The sequence below is a fragment of the Bactrocera dorsalis genome, chromosome 6 (assembly GCF_023373825.1).
Source record: "Bactrocera dorsalis isolate Fly_Bdor chromosome 6, ASM2337382v1, whole genome shotgun sequence".
NCBI lineage: Eukaryota > Metazoa > Arthropoda > Insecta > Diptera > Tephritidae > Bactrocera > Bactrocera dorsalis.
The window spans coordinates 15,426,677-15,447,926 of record NC_064308.1 but is presented as its reverse complement, the minus strand read 5'-3'; the positions used below and the strand labels follow the sequence as shown (position 1 = coordinate 15,447,926).

The following is a 21,250-nucleotide window of genomic DNA, read 5'->3' as shown; positions in this document are numbered from 1 at the left end:
AGACAACTGTATCCAAAAGCACGTTCAATACGGAACTGCCTTGGTATTGTCAATGAAATAGCAAATTTATTTAGAAACCATTCAAATGCAAACATAACTTTCCAGGACGTTATACAGAAGCACGCACCAGAAAGCAAAAAAAGACGACTTGTTCGCCTTTGTGAAACAAGGTTTATAGAAAGGCATGAAAGCATTATAAGCTTTGTGGAGCTTTTCAAATTCATTGTAACGGGTGATTTTTTTGAGGTTAGGATTTTCATGCATTAGTATTTGACAGATCACGTGGGATTTCAGACATGGTGTCAAAGAGAAAGATGCTCAGTATGCTTTGACATTTCATCATGAATAGACTTACTAACGAGCAACGCTTGCAAATCATTGAATTTTATTACCAAAATCAGTGTTCGGTTCGAAATGTGTTTCGCGCGCGTGTTTTGTTCAGCGATGAGGCTCATTTCTGGTTGAATGGCTACGTAAATAAGCAAAATTGCCGCATTTGGGGTGAAGAGCAACCAGAAGCCGTTCAAGAACTGCCCATGCATCCCGAAAAATGCACTGTTTGGTGTGGTTTGTACGCTGGTGGAATCATTGGACCGTATTTTTTCAAAGATGCTGTTGGACGCAACGTTACGGTGAATGGCGATCGCTATCGTTCGATGCTAACAAACTTTTTGTTGCCAAAAATGGAAGAACTGAACTTGGTTGACATGTGGTTTCAACAAGATGGCGCTACATGCCACACAGCTCGCGATTCTATGGCCATTTTGAGGGAAAACTTCGGACAACAATTCATCTCAAGAAATGGACCCGTAAGTTGGCCACCAAGATCATGCGATTTAACGCCTTTAGACTATTTTTTGTGGGGCTACGTCAAGTCTAAAGTCTACAGAAATAAGCCAGCAACTATTCCAGCTTTGGAAGACAACATTTCCGAAGAAATTCGGGCTATTCCGGCCGAAATGCTCGAAAAAGTTGCCCAAAATTGGACTTTCCGAATGGACCACCTAAGACGCAGCCGCGGTCAACATTTAAATTAAATTATCTTCAAAAAGTAAATGTCATGAACCAATCTAACGTTTCAAATAAAGAACCGATGAGATTTTGCAAATTTTATGCGTTTTTTTTTTAAAAAAAGTTATCAAGCTCTTAAAAAATCACCCTATACTAAGTTTGGAAATAATTTCGAGTAAGACATGGTCCATTTCGTCTAAAGCATCAGCCTTCTTAGCAGCGGTAGAGAAAAGCGATTTTTTGCTTAGTCTATTCGTCTGTGAGCAATTGTTTAGCTTAACGCTGCCACTGTCTGTGCAACTCCAAGAAAAATCTATGGATTTTGTATCAGCAGTGAACCGAGCCAAAGAATTAATAAGAACTCTGCACCAGATAAGAGAAACAGCGGAATCAACATGCTAATGTTAAAGCATCTAGGCTCGACGGAAGTAAAATATCTCACCAAGGTCCTCAACCTGTCGCTCACCACTCTTCAAATACCCGATGTGTGGAAAGTCGGAAGAGTGGTCCCACTACTGAAACCTGGGAAACCCGCCAACAAAGGGGAATCTTATCGACCGATAACTCTCCTCTCCCCAGTAGTGAAGACGATCCTCGTAGCGTTGGACCTGTCAAAAGCTTTTGACACGGTCAACCACACAACGCTACTGCAGGACATTGAAAAAACCACTCTCCCTCCAGGGCTTAAGAGGTGGACCATGAACTATCTGAACGGTCGTCAGTCATCCGTACTATTTCGAGGTGAAACATCTAAACTTAGAAGAATTAAACAGGGGTTCCGCAGGGTGGTGTCCTCTCCCCGTTACTGTTTAATTTCTATATCTCGAAACTTCCTCAACCACCAGAGGGGGTCTCCATAACCTCGTACGCTGATGACTGCACGATATTGACGTCGGGCAATGGAATCGATGGCATGTGTTCGAAAGTGAACAGCTACCTCTCCGACCTTTCTCGTTTCCTCACTGCACGAAATCTCCAACTTTCCCCCACCAAATCCACAGCGACCATATTCACAAACTGGACGAAGGAGTATAGACTTGAGCTTGATATTGCAGTCGACGGCGTCAAAATTCCGACTGTCAATAACCCTAAAATTTTAGGCGTAACCCTTGATAGTCTATGCTCCTTCTCTCCCCATACGACCGCGATTATCGCCAAAGTACAGAGCCGCAGCAAGATCCTCAAGTCGCTAGCCGGCAGCACATGGGGAAAAGACAAAGAAACGTTGTTGGCAACTTACAAGGCAATCGGCCGGCCGGTCCTCAACTACGCAGCACCGATATGGTCGCCTGGATGCAGTGGCACGCAGATGAGGAAACTACAGACCTGCCAGAACACAGCACTCCGGACTACGACGGGATGTCTCTTGATGTCTCCCATCGAACACCTCCATAGTGAGACGCGCATGCTTCTTGTAAAGGAGCATAATGAACTCCTCTCCAGGCAGTTCCTGCTGGGGTGTTTCCGTAGGAATCTGCTTGGAGCGGAGCCGCCTCCTAGGAGCATCAAGAGGTCATTCCTCGACTACGTCGACGACATCGTACAGTACGCCGACCGCACTTCGGACGCTACAGACTTCAGACAGGCACTGACCGCCATTCACAGTGGAGCCATTAACACCTTCACCGACTCCCTTCCCGTGAATGGCGTTCTTGGAGTCAAAGCACCACCTATGGCAGATGAAGAGCTCCAGTTGCCGCGAGAAACGCGAGTGACCCTAGCGCAACTTCGTTCTGGGTACTGTAGCAGGTTAAACTCCTACTTATCCAGAATCGACCCCGACATTAAGTATTAATGTATGTCCTGCATGCAACGAGTCTCCGCATGACACTGGCGACCTCTTTGCATGCCCCACAAACCCCACCCATCTAACACCCTCTTCCCTTTGATCCGACCCCGTCGAAACAGCACGTTTCTTGGGCCTACCGTTAGATGATCTCGACGACAACACAAACAACCCTTACCATCCTAACGGGGATTAGGTAACCGTTAAAACAACAAACTACAACAGAAACAGCGGATGGTTTTTTCAACGATATTTTCCAAACAGCATCACAAATGTCTAAAGATCTTTTTGACACTTCGCGTCAAACTACTCGTGCTAATCCACCTTGCACAACCCCTGAAAGCCACTTCAGAGTTACAATATTTATTCCATGCGTTGATACTCTGATTCAAAAGATGACAGAACGTTTTTTAGTGAATGAGGATATACTCTCGTCATTTCAAATTCTACTCCCAGGTTTTGCTGCAATTGATAATGCCGAAGAATTAAAAAATTTAACTATTTACTTCGAGGAGCAAATTTCAATGACAGCATTAAAATCAGAGTATCGATTGTGGTGTGCCAGCTTATCAACAATAGATCCAACCATAGAAGTGTTGAAATTACTGCAACACTGCGATGCAACGTATTTTAAAAATATTCACTACCTGCTTACAATTTTAGCAACTCTTCCAATGACGACCGCTTCCGTTGAAAGAACTTTTTCAACCTTAAAAAGAATAAAAACTTTACCACGCAGTGTGATGGGCAATGAGCGGCTGAGTGCACTTGCTGTTATTGCAGTGCACTGGGATATTAAAATAGATCCAGATGAAGTAATTAATGATATGGCAAACAAGAAGAAAAGAAAAATATTACTTATTTAAGTTACAACTACCAAATCATTTAAGTAATATGTATATGAATTTATATCGTTTTTTTTAATAAACAGAAAATTTAAAGTTTATACATATATGTTTTTACTTCAGCCCCCCCCGAAATGAAAAGCTGGCTACGGGCCTGGCATGTATGTTCTGCAAGAAATGCTTACACGTCGGCGATTCTCCAATGAGCAAGGAATGTAATGGTTCTGGTGGCGGCTCAAATGCAGGCAGTTTCACTTTGCCACTGGAGCAGCACATGCCAGCTGTTTCTCCTCGAAACTTCGCTGCATTGCAATGCGTACAAATAATATCCATTGCTCCAATGGCACCATACAGGCTGTAGTCGCAGTCAGGATCGTAGTGAAAGCCAACATGTTCCATTTGATCGCGAAGGCGGAGCGGAACTCGGCCTTGACGATAATTTGGCCGTTTATTGTCGGCGAATTCAGCTCTAATCTGTGCACACTCTCTGTACACCGCTCTACCTCGAGCATTCACTTGAGCGCGTTGCTCTTCGCTTTGATTTCTTCTTGATATTGACATTCGACCTGAATCACTCGTATGCCTGCCAACCGTACTACGTTGGCGTACTCGAAGTACATAAATAAAAATGGAAAAATTAACCTTAAACTATATATTTTACCCACATACGCATATGCAATAAGACCCACCAACAGTGTATTTGCAAACCGCATGGAAGCACTTACGAAACAATAGCAATACTCACTTGCTTCGTGTATGTTGCATGGTCAGCAGAAAAACACAAAATCGGTTCGAATAAATGTAGCAAATCGATGGAATTAAATCTGGAAAAAACACACAATGTTGAAACACTTTTTTTTTTACACACACCGCGCATTTCGAACCGCATGGCATCACATACGGAACAACAACAATACTCACTTGCTTTGTGTTGTACGCAGAATGTTAATCACTTTGAAATCTGAGGAAAATACACACAATGTTGAAACATTTTTTTGATACACTCAGAGCATTCGGAACACTTACGTTCTGTATGTCTTGTTAGCTTGACAGTCATCCATAGAAAGAACGAATGACAGGCAAAAACGATCAACATGCGATGTCAATGTTTTTTTTTATTAATTGTAAACATCCGCCAGTTGTTTCTGTTTATTAGTAAAAGGCATTTGACAGGACTGCCAATCTTGCGGCAAAACATTATTTCATGAGGATTTGTAAAGGCGGGATGGGATGTATCATTTTTTTTTTTTTTGCAAAACGTGCAATGATACACACATTAAATTTCTTATGTGCACCCTCCAAACAGATCCCAATCACCCCTGAAAATTTCATTGAAATCGGGCAAGCCGTCTAGGAGGCGTATGCGAACAGGAAGTTTTGCCACTTAATTTTATATAGATTAAAGTTTTGTTCACCAAACGGTTGCACTTCTTTTTCTTTACTGGCGTAGACATCGCTTTCGCGATTATAGCCGAGTTAACAACCGCGCGCCAGTCGTTTATTTTTTTCGCTACGTAGCGCCAATTGGATATTCCAAGCGAAGCCAGGTCCTTCTCCACCTGGTCCTTCCAACGGAGTGGAGGTGTTCCTCTTCCTCTGTTTCCCACGACGGGTGCTGCGTCGAATACTTTCAGAGCTGAAGTGTTTTCGTCCATCCGGACAACGTGACCTAGCCAGCGTAGCCGCTGCTTTTTAATTCGCTGAACTATGTCAATGTCGTCAAATATCTCGTATGAGCGACATATAGAGTTTGGTTTTTGTTTATCGAAAGAGGACTTTACTTTTCAATTGCTTACTCAGTCCGAAGTAGCACCTGTTGGCAAGAGTAATAATGCGTTGGATTTCCAGGCTGACATTGTTGGTGGTGTTAATACTGGTTCCTAAATAGACGAAATTATCTACAACTTCAAAGTTATGACTGTCAACATCGAGTGCGACGACTGTTTGTTTGATGATAGGAGATATTTTGTCTCGCCCGCGCCGTCCATTTAAATATACTTGTATATAACCCTAAATCTATCTAGATCAGTTTTAGGTGATACGTACAACCGTTAGGTAAATAAAACTATAATACCCTGTAGCAACTGATTGTAAGAGTATAAAAAGTAAATAAAACAAAAACGATTTGAGATATCAATGAAATTCTTTATTTCTGTGAAAGTACATTCGATGCGATTATGTATGGAACTTTCTTTTGTATGGCCCCCACGGGCACGTTTGCAGAACGTTAAACCCAATTTTCGAAGGTTTTCAAGCATAAACAGCTGCAATTTCACGTTCGATATTCGGACAAAGTTCATCAATCGTCGCTGGCTTGTTGACATAGACCATAGACTCGACGTTGCCCCACAGGAAATAGTTTAACGGCGTCAAATTTCACGACCGAGGAGGCCAATTGATTGGGCCATTTCCTTATTGAGAAACCCTATATATAATATATGTAGCTGAGCTCTTTATCTCTGGTCGAATGACCAATGTTAAAACACAATAAGGTTTCTTTAAGATCTTGCCGCTGGTAAGGGAAATTAAAGTTCTTTCATTGAGTGAGAATTTTTTCATTCTGATTTTGGTATTGTTTTACTTGTTCATATATACAATTTTTAATTCTATCTTAACTAACTAAAAGTAAGTGTATACATGTAAGTTAATACCACCAGTGATATGTAATATGAACATATCTATTATTTGTCATAAATATGTAACCCGCTATGATAAGCTACAGAAATTTTAAGCAGACGTCTGTAATGATATTAAAAGGGTAATTTACAATTTTCAAAAAAATATCTCAAAAGATGTGGGCGCAGCGGAACGTATGATATATCATACATACGCGTATACGGAGACCTGCCTCTATGAAAATAAAATGTAAACATCACTATAACTTTTGAGTTCAAATTGACATCGTATTTATATATTTAATGACATATTCACTGTTAATTTTCAGATTTAGTTGCTGACTCAGTTTACATGATATTTGTAGAAACAGTTATCTGGGTGCAAGCCAAAATTACATTTCATGCATATAAATTTCGTACACTTTCCACAATTTTTGCATCGGCGCTGAGTTTTTGAGTAATTTACGTAGTGCTCGACTACGTCGTATCTAGTTTCGTTTTCTCGTTTTCTCTTTCGTGATGAGACTGGATGAAAATCTATTGGCTTTGAAAGTATGCTCCTTGTAAGTCGTCGGATGAAGCCGAGAAGAGTAACTTGTGGATAAGCTTTCCGAAATAATATCCATAAATTTACAACGGCACCATTTAAGCAAAATCTGAAAATGGCCCAATACCATTTTCTTGACCGAATCCGAGTTCGGTACGCTGCCCTTTGCTGGTCAAAGAGATCGACTCCACCCATTCCCGAATTATACTCCTTGATAATGACTGGTTGCTTTACGTCTTGTCTGCGTTTCTGTTGTCGATCATATCTTTTGCATAATCCGGTTGTTGTCGTTATGTTGTCGTTTTTACAATTTGTTGCAATGGTGACATTATTGTTATCATTCCACCTAACTAGGGTAATATATTTAGATTTTAGTGCTTCACAAGTACCACGGAGTTCTCTTTTCATGCTGCTCAAAGGAGCATTTTCAATACGGTCTGAGCGAATCGTTCCCACCACTGTTATATTTTTCTTATCAAACTCTTCTAATAATTTAAAACTATTGAAATTGTTATCTAGAAATACAGTGCTGTGTTCGGGAACTATATCAAGCGTACTTAACAGTCTCTGATTTTATACATTCCATAAATTCGCTATCAAAAATTCTTTTAAAAAGTTGTATTGAACTTAAATCATTTTCCAAAATATCTGCTACAATGTCCGGAGTATGCTCGCTTATTGCTGTGATAGAACATTCACTTGCTTTTAGCACTATCTTGGACCATTTTCGACAAATCTTCTTTTTTTTAGTTTTCCTTTGAGTTGAAGTCCTTGTACGTGGGGCTAGTGAACTGCTCACTTCATTTAGAAACTGTTGCTCCTCCACTTCTGAGTTATCAATTCTTATTTCACATGCCCTTTTAAGAACTCCACGACCCAAATCACCCGGTGTACCTTCATCGTCTTCATCTGCGTCATCGCATCGGATAACTGCTGTTCTTCGGGGGGGAGCAAAGTCACATCAATAAAATTGGCATTATTGATGTTTTCTATAATCTCTGCATCATCATCTTCATTTAAATCTTGGAGCCATCCAACTATCTCCTCAGTTGCTGCTTGTCTACAAGGAGATATTAGGAATGAATTTTCATATAGCAAGAACTGGGCTAGCGTTTACGTATGATAAAATATACGCAATAGTTTACAAATGGTTAAAACACTTTCGGAGCTCAATTTTTCACTGCACTTTATATTCAATTGATAGCTTAGGGTTTTAGCTTTAAGCTTATGCACATTTTAAGTTATACAAATTCCTTGCTTACTATTTATAAAATTATAAACCTCACCTTTAAGTCATTATTCACTTTTCCGAAAAATGCTACGTAAATTGGCGCGAAAATTGTAAACAAATGAGCTTTAAGCGACAATTAAAAAGCTTTTCTAATGCAACAATCCTTTTATCTCGCTCACACTGCAAATATAAAAAGCTTTTATTTCATTTCGGATTTTTGACGAATTTTTAAAAAAAGCTCTTTTTGCGTATGATACATCATACGTTGTCATTAATGGGTTAAGTGGATTGGATATGCAGTTTTTAGAATGTAAGATGAAATATTGTACTTTGCTAATACGGTCCGCCTTAGGTGGTCCCAAGATGTAATTCATAGATTGTAAGATGAACCTTTCCACTTATTACATATGGTCTATCTTAAATGGATTGTAGATATACTTCCTAGAATGTTAGATTAACATTTGTATCTAGGCTTAAGCAAAATATTGTATTTAAGAAGACAAAATAAAGAAAACGAGCCAATTGCCCACGAGAATTTGGCGCAGTTACTAATTGGCGATCTTGCCAGAAGATGAAATAATCACTGGTAGACCAAAACGTGATAATAAAAATCTGCGGTAACCAAATAAGGGGACAAAAAAATCTCTGTGTTACCATTAAGAATCACGAACGAGTATCGCGAATAAAAAACATTAACACATAAAGAAAAATTTTGTACAGAAACCCTAAGGCAAAGAATATGTACATACAATATATTGAAGCATAAATGTTTCTTTGCCTTAGGGTTTCTGTAAGATTAGTGTAAAAACTTTATATTATGATAAAACTAAAGGGTGTTTTTTTAAGAGCTTGATAACTTTTTTTTAAAAAAAAAACGCATAAAATTTGCAAAATCTCATCGGTTCTTTATTTGAAACGTTAGATTGGTTCATGACATTTACTTTTTGAAGATAATTTCATTTAAATGTTGACCGCGGCTGCGTCTTAGGTGGTCCATTCGGAAAGTCCAATTTTGGGCAACTTTTTCGAGCATTTCGGCCGGAATAGCCCGAATTTCTTCGGAAATGTTGTCTTCCAAAGCTGGAATAGTTGCTGGCTTATTTCTGTAGACTTTAGACTTGACGTAGCCCCACAAAAAATAGTCTAAAGGCGTTAAATCGCATGATCTTGGTGGCCAACTTACGGGTCCATTTCTTGAGATGAATTGTTGTCCGAAGTTTTCCCTCAAAATGGCCATAGAATCGCGAGCTGTGTGGCATGTAGCGCCATCTTGTTGAAACCACATGTCAACCAAGTTCAGTTCTTCCATTTTTGGCAACAAAAAGTTTGTTAGCATCGAACGATAGCGATCGCCATTCACCGTAACGTTGCGTCCAACAGCATCTTTGAAAAAATACGGTCCAATGATTCCACCAGCGTACAAACCACACCAAACAGTGCATTTTTCGGGATGCATGGGCAGTTCTTGAACGGCTTCTGGTTGCTCTTCACCCCAAATGCGGCAATTTTGCTTATTTACGTAGCCATTCAACCAGAAATGAGCCTCATCGCTGAACAAAACACGCGCGCGAAACACATTTCGAACCGAACACTGATTTTGGTAATAAAATTCAATGATTTGCAAGCGTTGCTCGTTAGTAAGTCTATTCATGATGAAATGTCAAAGCATACTGAGCATCTTTCTCTTTGACACCATGTCTGAAATCCCACGTGATCTGTCAAATACTAATGCATGAAAATCCTAACCTCAAAAAAATCACCCGTTACAAAAGCCACAACAGCAAACAGCTAGTGAAATATAGCAGCTAACAACAACAGCAGCAGTAGCAGTAAAAGCAACAAAAGAAATAACGGTAGCAAATTTCAGAGGCAGCAACTTCATTAACAACAACAACAACATCTTCAACAGCAGCATAAAATATAACAACAACAAAATAGTTGTAAGTAGCTCTAACTCAAAAAAGGGACCAATTTTGCCAATTCTTTTTTTAAAATGTTCGTTGAGGCTCTAGGATGGTTTTTACGGCAAGAAAAATTCGAATAATCGCCGGAAACCCCCTAAAAACAGCCCTTTTCTTTTTTCCATACAAACAAATGAATGCTTGTTTCTTACATAGGCTGCTATATATATTTCTGGACTAGGCAACACTAAGTGTTGCCAGGTGCAATCTGACCTTTCCATTGGAAAGTTTGACATTTTTTAGCATAACATCACTCTGAACGTTTTGTCATTTAATCGTGAACTGTTTATTTACAGGGAATTAAAAAATTCATCTCGGCCAAAAAATGGAATTATCACGACAAGAGTGCATCGATGAACTAAAATCTTTGTATGGCTATGAAGCACCATCCTATAGCACTGTAAAAAACTGTCACAACGAATTCAATCGTAGCCGACGCTCGCTCAAAGACGAATTCCGTGAAGGTCGTCCAAAAACAGCCGTTGTGCCAGAAAACATCGATGCCGTACGTGAACTGATAATGCAAGACCGTAATGTAACATACCTTCAGATAGAGGCATGCCTATGCATTTTTCCAACTAGCATACATTCGATATTGCATGAACACCTGGCCGTAAAAAAGGTTTGTTCTCGTTGGATCCCGGCCAATTTGATAATCGCTCAAAAAAAGGCTCGTGTGGATTGCTGTAAAGAAATGCTGAAAAAATACGATCGCGGTGCTTCAAAAGACGTTTATAAGATCGTCACAGGTGATGAATCATAGATCTATGAGTATGAGCCCGAAACAAAATAGCAATCGACCGTGACGAGCCAAATCCAACGAAAAAAAAAAACATTTTCGTTGATAAATATGCCTATTTTCATTATTAGGCCAGAAATATATATAGCAGCCCTCGTAGTAAAAAAAAAAGTTAATTTTTTCTATACAAATTTTTTTTTTCAAATTTTTTTGTTTTGTTTTTCAATTATTTGAATCGTTCAAATTTGTCGTTTGTTTCCAGAATTTTTTAAAATTATACAGTGAAAATGTTATGTGTGTTACACACAAAGTGATTAATTGCAGAATGAAATTTGCTACGATGCCACGAAGAGGACGCGTTAATATCGGTCGGCGTTCTTTTTGACATCAACCTACTCGTACATTAGCAGCCCAAGGCACATGACCGAGTACCCCCAGGATGCAATGCCATACGTGCGGTATTATGGATCGCGGTCAATTAGCAAGCGATCGTCACGATGTCACAGCAAAACTTTTCAAGCAACAGCTTCGATGGACTTTACCTTGAAGCAACGTATATATGGTGCTGTTAGAGGCTAGATGTACTCTGTTGCGTGGCAAACGAGAGGTTTGCCGCACGCACACATTCTTTTTGGATGGTAGATGGTTGTTACACCAGATAAAATTGATGAAATCATTCAATCATGCGGAAATTCCTGATGCAAAGAAAGATCCAGTATTATACGAAGTGATGAAAACCAATAAGGTTCATGGACCTTGCGTGGGATTGTGACTTCGGTTTGTATGTCTGACAATAAATGCACCAAACACTATCCACGTGCTTTTCTTTCGGAAACACAAACTAGAAATGATGGATATCCACTCTATCAGCGTCGCTCACCAGACGGCAATGGCAGAACATTCAAAATTCAATTTAGAAGAGTGAATGTCGAAGTTGACAACACACGGATCGTATTATATTCACCATTATTGTCTTATTCACATTCAAAACTCATATCAATGTTGAGCATTGCAATTTGCTGTAATCGATAAAATACGTTTGTATATATTGCCAAAGGAAGCAACGTGGCGGTTATTGGTCTTGAACGATACGGTCGATACGTGAACTGTAATAAAGCGCTTTGTAGGATATTTACTTTTGCAATTCATGAACGTTTTCCGACTGTTGTGGGTCTCGCAGTTAATTTGGAGAATGAGCAAAGAGTATATTTCAACCCAGAGAATACAGTACAGCCAGGAAACGCCGCCAGCAACAAAATTATCATTTAAGAGTTTTTTCTGAACTTTCATCAGTGATCCGTTTGCGAGAACATTGCTCTATTCTGAAATACCTTGATATTATACCTAGAATGCATCGTCGAAGATATAGTTGCGCAGAAAGCAAAGCCAACCAGTAGATTGAAATCCAGGTGTGTCCTCAACTAATACCTTAGGACGAATTTACAGAATCCACCCGAAAAACGACAATTGTTTCTAACTTCGGTTGCTATTGATTAATGTACGCGGTTCAACTTTATTTGAGTCATTGCGTACTGTGAATGGGACGGTGTGTGCAAGTTTTGGAGAAGTAAGCCCGCAATTATAATTGCTGGAACATGCTAATCATTGGAATTAAAATGAAGTTCGCACACTTTTCGCGATAAACATTTCGACATAATAGCCTTCAAATCCGCGTCAATTATGGGATAAGAACAAAAATGACATTGCTGAAGACATTTTACATCGTATTCGCTAAGAATTGGAAATGGGTCAATTCCGGTTGATACTTTCGGTGGTTTGATACTAATTCCATTTGCCGTTTATCACGAAAGATGAACTCGAATATTCCGACATTGACCAAATTATCATAACTACGATTTCTTAAGTGCACGTGCAATGTTAGCTGCCAAAAATACCGGTGTTGTTGACTAAAACTGGAAGGTTCAAAGTCAAATTCCGGGAGACTTGCGCTCATACAAATCCATCGATCGTCTTGACAATGAAGACGACGCCGTGAATTATCCATTGCATTTTCTAAATTCTTTGGACAGGCCACCGCATCATTTGCGGCTCAAAGTTGAATCTGTCGTTATTATGTTCCGCAATCTGCGCTATCGAAAACAAGGGAGCAGAATGCTTGATTCTAAGAATTTCTTTGAGCTCTAACGATTTGCCATTTCAGTTCAAACGTATTCCGTTTCCAGTGAAAATTGCATTTGAGATGAAAATCAACGGGACACAAGGATAGTCGCATTGTGTGTGGCATAAATTTTGAACTGCTATGTTTTTCACACGGTAAGATATACATACGTGGCTTTCTTTCTTTCTGAACATCGGAACAGAAACCAAAAAATGTTGCTTATCAGACATTAAAAAAAAAAATTAAATAATAAATTTAACTTTCTTCTCATTTCAAAACACATAATTGCACGCAGAACAACGGCTGCAGTCAATAATTTTAGTGTAGACTATATATCTAGATTAATAGCAACACAAACCACAAATTTACGAACTGAGATAGCTCAGTTGAGTAACAAAATTAAAACTTTAACAAATGCGGCACATGCAACTGAGCATGAAACTCTAGTAATTAATGATTCCATAACATGTGACGAAAATGTTGATACCATAAAGTCTTCGCCAGAATTCTCCGGTAAATCCTATGTCAGCTGGAGAGAAGCTGCAAAAAATTCGATGAGCCTTTATATTGAAGGTAGTAGAAGGTATTTTGGAGCACTAACTATCCTCGAAATAAGATTGTAGGCAATACCAATGATATTTTAAGTAATCATGACACAGTTTTGAATTTAGAAGCAATATTTGGAAGGTTAGATTTTGCTTACGTCGACAGACGACCAATTCACGTAATTGATCAGGAGATGAGTGTTATGAGACAAGGTTTGACATCCCTAATTGATTATAATGATTATTATTATACTAATGAAGTCAATCAGAAATTAACTTTAGTAATAAATAAAACTTTAATGACGCACCGCACCAATTCAGATATTACAAAACAATTAAATATTAAGAATCGAGAAACCGCGTTTAAAGCTTTTATAACTGGTTTAAATTACCCCTAAACCAAATAATATTTACATTAACACCTACCGATTTGCCAAATGGTCTTGCTAAAGCACAAGAACTTCATTCAAATCAAATACGATCACAATTTGCTTTGCAATTTACTAAAAACAACCTTGAAATTGGTTCACCAAACCATCCTCAAGCTAACCGAAGATATCGGAATTTTCAGAATCACTTAAGGGACCCCAAAACGAATAGTAATTCATACCAAATGTATTCCAATCACCCAGAACCCATGGAAATGGATTAATCAATCCAATTAGTAAATAAAGCCAGTCATGTGCAAAGAAACCAACAAATATAACAAAAAGGTCCATTGAAAGTGCATAAATAAGCACACAACCTCAACCAAAAATTCAACGAATTAATAATATTGGTGAGAACCATTTTTTAGGGTAAACTCCGATTTGCCGTATGTTATTAAACGCAATACAAAAACTGGGCAAATCTTTAGAATTCTCATAGATACGGGAGCAACCAGCTCATATATGCGGGTTAGAATTTATAACAATAAAAATATTTTAGTAATTAAGAAGAGGGTTAGAACCATTCATGGTTCGACCGTAATAAAACATTTTCATAAATTGACAATGTAGAGAGCGATGTTTTAATTGAAATTAACTTCCTAAATAAAATCGACAATTGATATTCGAAATAGAAAATTGATTTAGGGGGATAATAAAACAGAGAAAATAAATTTTCTCAATAATTTCATTATACTAAACCCCTTGGGACAAAAAAATCCTGAGGCACGTGTTTGATTGATTGTAGTTTCCTTTAATAAATAAAGCTCATCAAAACGTGAACATGGATTTACCTTTTAGAACAGATATTAAAGCTGAAATTAGAACGGAGGATGACAAGCCTATATGGGCCAAACAATATCCTTATTCTATATCTGCAAATAATTTGTTAATAAGGAAATCGAAAGTTTACGCGTAAAAGGGATTATACGACATAGTAAAAGCCCGTATAATTCACCCGTTTGGATCGATCCAAAAAAATGAATATATTAAGATGGTACCCCGAAATTGAGAATGGTCATTGACTTTAAAAAAATTAATGAAAAAACAATAACCGACAGGTCCCAATGCCTAATCCCGAGGTGATACTTTTTAATTTGGGAGAATCAAAATACTTTTCCACAATAGATTTAGAGTCTGGATTTCTCAGATATTGATGGAAGAAAACGATATAGAAAAACAGCATTTTCTGTAAAATACTCTAAGTATATTTCAGTTAGCAATGAATACTATTTCACATGAATGTATTGGAAAATTTTGTCACGTATATGTTGACGATATAATAACATATTCAAAAACTTTAAAAGAACATATATTTCATTTCAAATGAAATATATAGTACAAACTCTCGAAAAAGCCAATTTGAAAATATCTATAGAAAAATCAAAACATATAGAAACCGAGGTTGAATTTTTAGGATACGTTGTATCCCATAAGGTTATAAAAACTGATCCCAAAAAAGTAGAAACAATAAAAAATTACCCATATCCCAAGACGTTACGGCAACTTAGAGGATTTTTAATATTAACGGGATACTATAGAAAATTTATAGAAAATTATGCCATTAACAAAACACTTAAAGATAGAAAATGGTAAAATATCGCAGTATATGTATGTCAAAAACAATTATTAATATTGATCAAGGAGGAATAGTTGCTTGTGAAACCTTAAAAAGAGCGTTACAAGGACAAGTTGAATTAGTTCAACCAAACTTTGAGAAAATATTAATTTTAACTACTGATGCATCTAATGTTGCTGTAGGTGCAGTTTTATCCCAAGAAGGAAGACCAATAACATTTATTTCAAAGACACTAAACTCTACCGAACAAAACTACGCAACAAACGAAAAGGAATTATTCGTCATGGGCATTAACTCCTTGAAGTATTTCCATGAGTCTGGCTCGTGGTGCAATTTTTGTGCCCAACATGATTATCACGAGTCTGACTCGTGGTACAATTTCTGTGCCTAACATGATTATCACGAGTCTGGCTCGTGGTGCGTAGAAGTGTACATTTGATGAAAAAAGAATTGAAATTTTCCCGTTACTTTCAGCTAATAATGTAAACAAAAAACATTGTTGCAGTTGAGTGCATTATCTACTTTGCAATTATCCATATTTTTGTTACGCATTAAAATTAAATCATAGTATTTTATTTTTTGTAAATTTGTAAAACAAGCGTGCGACAGTTCGTACGAGTAAACATCAAAACTGGTTTGTTTAGTGCAAGTTGTGTGCGAACAGTTGGAAACAAATTTCGTTGTGCTAATTGATACGTCAAGGAGTTAAAGTAATGCCATTATCTTTATGCAGTAAAAAATTAGAAATTCACACGGATCATCAACCATTAGCATTAGCAATGTCCGAAAAATCCGAATGTTAAAATGAAAAGATGGAGAGCTTTTATAGAGGAATTTTCTCCAAAAGTAATTTATTAACCCAGAACAACAAATGTAGTTGCTGACGCATTATCAAGGCAAGTATTAAATACAGGGTAGGCCATTTAAAGTTGACCCATCTGGCAACGCTGTAACTTTTAACAGCGCTGACAAATCGGCTAATGTCATACCGCGTTAGAAGCGTCATTCGAAGACAATTTATACCATGGAACAGTACACTCCAAACGAACGCGCTGAAATTGTTCAGCTTTATATTCAAAATAACTTTTCAATTGTGTTAACTCAACGTGCGTTTCGCAAAAAAAATAAAGTGAAAAGTGCTCCAGTTAAGAACACAATTAAGTCTTTATACGCAAAATTTGTGAACACCGGTAATCTCAGTAATGCCAGTCATGCCAGTCATGCATCCAGACAACGCACAAGACGTTCTGATGAAAATATCGAAGCTGTACGAGCCAGTATTGAGGAGACTCCATCGACATCGAGTTATCGCCGCTCTCAGGAATTAGACATCTCTCGCACCACTCTCCGACGCATAATTCATAAAGATTTGAAGATGTTTCCATATAAAATTCAAATGGCACAAAAACTAAACCCAGCTGATTATCCGCGACGCCTTAATTTTGGCAAATGGGCCCCGGGCGATTGATATCGAAAAATGGTGATGTTGACTGGCCACCGAGATCACCAGATTTGACGCCACCAGACTTTTCTTTGTGGGGTTATTTGAAATCCAAGGTATACACTAATAAGCCAAAGACCTTAGCTCAACTGAAAGCCAACATTCGACGTGAAACAGCCGCCATATCATCCGAAACATTGGCCAAAGTCATGGAAAATGTCGAAAAAAGAGTGCATTAAGCTGTCAAAGCTAAAGGTGCCCATTTACGCGATCTAATTTTTAAAAGTTAGCTGAAACAAATCCCCTTGGACCAAAATAAATTATTTTTGAAATGAACAAAAAACATTGTTTTCTTTTGTTCTTTTTTTTTAGAAACAAATGGGTCAACTTTAAATGGCCTACCCTGTAGTTTAACTAGTTCAGGTGAATCGAGTGACTCAAGTGATTCACTAATAGAAACCCAACATTCTGCTGAAAGTAGCGATGAGTTTCAAATTCATGAAACAAAAAAACCTTTGAATCATTTTAAGCAACAGATAGTAATTGATAATAGAGCACGAATTACTATCTTAGAGACTATTTTTACTCTTAATAATAAACGTTTTTTAATTGAATATGACGTACCAGAAAATATAATTTGTATTTTAAAAGAATATACATATGAACCCAAAAGTAGTTACAGGAATATTTTGCATACCTGAAGTACTATATGCAATAAAAAATCATTTTGAGGGAGACATTTCCCACAATAAAATTTCTATATACTAAACTATTCCCTAATGATATATGCAATAAAGAAGATCAAGGAATATATAATTTAGCAAGCACATAACAGAGCGCATAGAAATTATAGGGAAAATTGTGCACAAATTCTTCTTCTTCTTAATTGGCGTAGACACCGCTTATGCCATTATAGCCGAGTCAACAACAGCGCGCCAGTCGTTTCTTCTTTTCGCTACGTGGCGCCAATTGGATATTCCAAGCGAGGCCAGGTCCTTCTCCACTTGGTCCTTCCAACGGAGTGGAGGTCTTCCTCTTCCTCTGCTTCCCGCGGCGGGTACTGCGTCGACTACTTTCAGAGCTGGAGCGTTTTCGTCCATCCGGACAACATGACCTAGCCAGCGTAGCCGCTGTCTTTTAATTCGCTGGACTATGTCAATGTCGTCGTATATCTCGTACAGCTCATCGTTCCATCGAATGCGATATTCGCCGTGGCCAACGCGCAAAGGACCATAAATCTTTCGCAGAACTTTTCACTCGAAAACTCGCAACGTCGACTCATCTGTTGTTGACATCGTCCAGGCCTCTGCACCATATAGCAGGACGGGAATTATGAGTGACTTATAGAGTTTGTTTTTTGTTTGTCGAAACAAATTAGGCAGAAAAATTATTGGTCTTTAATGATAAAACAATTTAAACAGGATGCAAAAAATTGTAGCATATCTAATAGTAATTAATATGAAAGACATCCGAAACTAATTCCAATAGGAGAATCACAAATACCAAAAAAGGGGGAGAAGAACTCCATATACATACATATATATTTTTTTCACACAAAAGCTTAAATTTCTTACATGTTTCATACTCAAATTTCTAATCGTAAAATATATGGAAGACAAATCAAATTTAGAAGGTAAAGTTTTGGAACTGTTACAAACATTTGCAGATGTTAGATGTTAAAAGTTTATATAGTTATTGATAATATACCAGGCTTAGTACTTACAATACTGTTCAAGTTTTTAATGGAAAGGATAAATGTACAAATTTATTATTGTACACCACGTCACAGTACAAGTAATTGCCAAATAGAAAGAGTTCATTCAACTTCTTCTTCTTCTTTACTGGCGTAGACACCGCTTACGCGATTATAGCCGAGTCAACAACAGCGCGCCAGTCGTTTCTTATAGAGTTTGGCTTTTGTTCGTCGAGAGAGGACTTTACTTTTCAATTGCCTACTCAGTCCGAAGTAGCACCTGTTGGCAAGAGTAATCCTGCGTTGAATTTCCAGGCTGACACTGTTTGTGGTGTTAACGCTGGTTCCTAAGTAGACGAAATTATCTACAACTTCAAAGTTATGACTGTCAACAGTGACGTGAGTGCCAAGTCGCGAGTGCGACGACTGTTTGTTTGATGACAGGAGATATTTCGTCTTACCCTCGTTCACTGCCAGACCCATTTGCGTTGCTTCCTTGTTCAGTCTGGAGAAAGCAGAACTAACGGCGCGGGTGTTGAGACCGATGATATCAATATCATCGGCATACGCTAGCAGCTGTACACTCTTATAAAAGATTGTACCTGCTCGATTCAGTTCTGCAGCTCGAATAATTTTCTCCAGCAGCAGATTGAAAAAGTCGCACGATAGGGAGTCGCCTTGTCTGAAACCTCGTTTGGTATCGAACGGCTCGGAGAGGTCCTTCCCGATCCTGACGGAGCTTTTCGTGTTGGTCAGCGTCAGTTTACACAGCCGTATTAGTTTTGCGGGGATACCAAATTCAGACATCGCGGCATAAAGGCAGCTCCTTTTCGTGCTGTCGAAAGCAGCTTTGAAATCGACGAATAGGTGGTGAGTGTCGATTCTCCTTTCACGGGTCTTTTCCAAAATTTGGCGTATGGTGAATATCTGGTCGATTGTTGATTTTCCAGGTCTAAAGCCACACTGATAAGGTCCAATCTGTTTGTTGACGGTGGGCTTTAATATTTCACACAATACGCTCGATAGAACCATATATGCAATGTTGAGGAGGCTAATCCCACGGTAGTTGGCGCAGATTGTGGGGTCTCCTTTTTTATGGATTGGGCAGAGCACACTTAGATTCCAATCGTTGGGCATGCTTTCGTCCGACCATATTTTACAAAGAAGCTGACGCATGCTCCTTATCAGCTCTTCGCCGCCGTGTTTGAATAGCTCGGCCGGCAATCCGTCGGCCCCTGCCGCTTTGTTGTTCTTCAGGCGGGCAATTGCTATTCGAACTTCTTCATGGCCGGGTAATGGAACGTCTGCTCCATCGTCATCGATTGGGGTATCGGGTTCGCCTTCTTCTGGTGTTATGTGTTCACTGCCATTCAGCAGGCTGGAGAAGTGTTCCCTCCATAGTCTAAGTATGCTCTGGGCATCGGTGGCTAGATCACCTTTGGGGGTTCTACAAGAGTATGCTCCGGTCTTGAAACCTTCTGTAAGCCGCCGCATTTTTTCGTAGAATTTTCGAGCATTACCCCTGTCGGCCAGCTTATCAAGCTGTTTGTACTCACGCATTTCGGCCTCTTTCTTCTTCTGTCTGCAACTCTCGGTATCTATCCCATCCCGCACGTGTTGTGGTCGATCGTAACGTTGCGAGGTAGGCAGCCTGTTTTCTCTCCGCTGCGACACGGCACTCCTCGTCGTACCAGCTGTTCTTTTGCACTTTCCGAAGACCAATGGTTTCGGTTGCAGCTGTACGCAAGGAGTTTGAAATGCCGTCCAACAGTTCCCTTATACCGAGTTGTTGACGAGTGCTCTCAGAGAGTAGGAGTGCAAGCCGAGTAGAAAATCTTTCGGCTGTCTGTTGTGATTGCAGCTTCTCGACGTCGAACCTTCCTTGTGTTTGTTGGCGTGCGTTTGTTGCTGCACAGAGGCTGGTGCGAATTTTGGCTGCAACAATATAGTGGTCCGAGTCGATGTTAGGACCTCGGAGCGCACGCACATCTAAAACACTGGAGACGTGTCTTCCGTCTATCACAACATGATCGATCTGGTTGGTGGTTTTTCGATCTGGAGACAGCCAGGTAGCTTGATGTATCTTCTTATGCTGGAATCTAGTACTACAGATAACCATATTTCGGGCCCCGGTGAAGTCGATCAGCCTCAACCCATTTGGGGATGTTTCCTCGTGGAGGCTGAATTTACCGACCGTAGTGCCAAAGATACCTTCTTTGCCCACCCTGGCGTTAAAGTCGCCAAGCGCGATTTTAACATCGTGGAGGGGGCATCTCTCATAAGTGCGCTCCAAGCACTCATAAAAAGCAACTTTGGTCACATCGTCCTTCTCTTCCGTCGGGGCGTGGGCGCAAATCAGCGATATGTTGAAGAACCTCGCTTTGATGCGGATTGTGGCTAGACGTTCATTCACCGGAGTGAATGATAGTACTCGGCGACGGAGTCTCTCTCCCACCACGAATCCCACACCAAACTTGTGCTCCTTTATATGGCCACTGTAGTAAATGTCACAAGGACCTACTCGTCTCTGTCCTTGTCCCGTCCATCGCATTTCTTGGACGGCGGTGATGTCAGCTTTTATCTTTACGAGGACATCTACCAGCTGGGCAGCGGCACCTTCCCAATTAAGGGACCGGACATTCCAGGTGCATGCCCTCAAATCATAGTCCTTATTTCGTTTGCCATGGTCGTCATCAAAAGGGTGGTCTCTCAT

The 21,250-nt window shown here is 39.2% G+C and overlaps 1 protein-coding gene across 1 annotated transcript in view; it reads right to left on the bottom strand.

Moving 5' to 3' along the window:
• Nucleotides 1–21,250, bottom strand: part of LOC125779345 (craniofacial development protein 2-like) — a 144,164-nt gene extending 122,914 nt beyond the window's left edge. Inside the window, exon 1 of the mRNA XM_049460642.1 lies at nucleotides 19,567–21,250. Within this exon, the coding sequence (XP_049316599.1) occupies nucleotides 20,090–21,250 (1,161 nt within the window). The 3' untranslated portion in view covers nucleotides 19,567–20,089. The remainder of the gene's footprint in view (nucleotides 1–19,566) is intronic.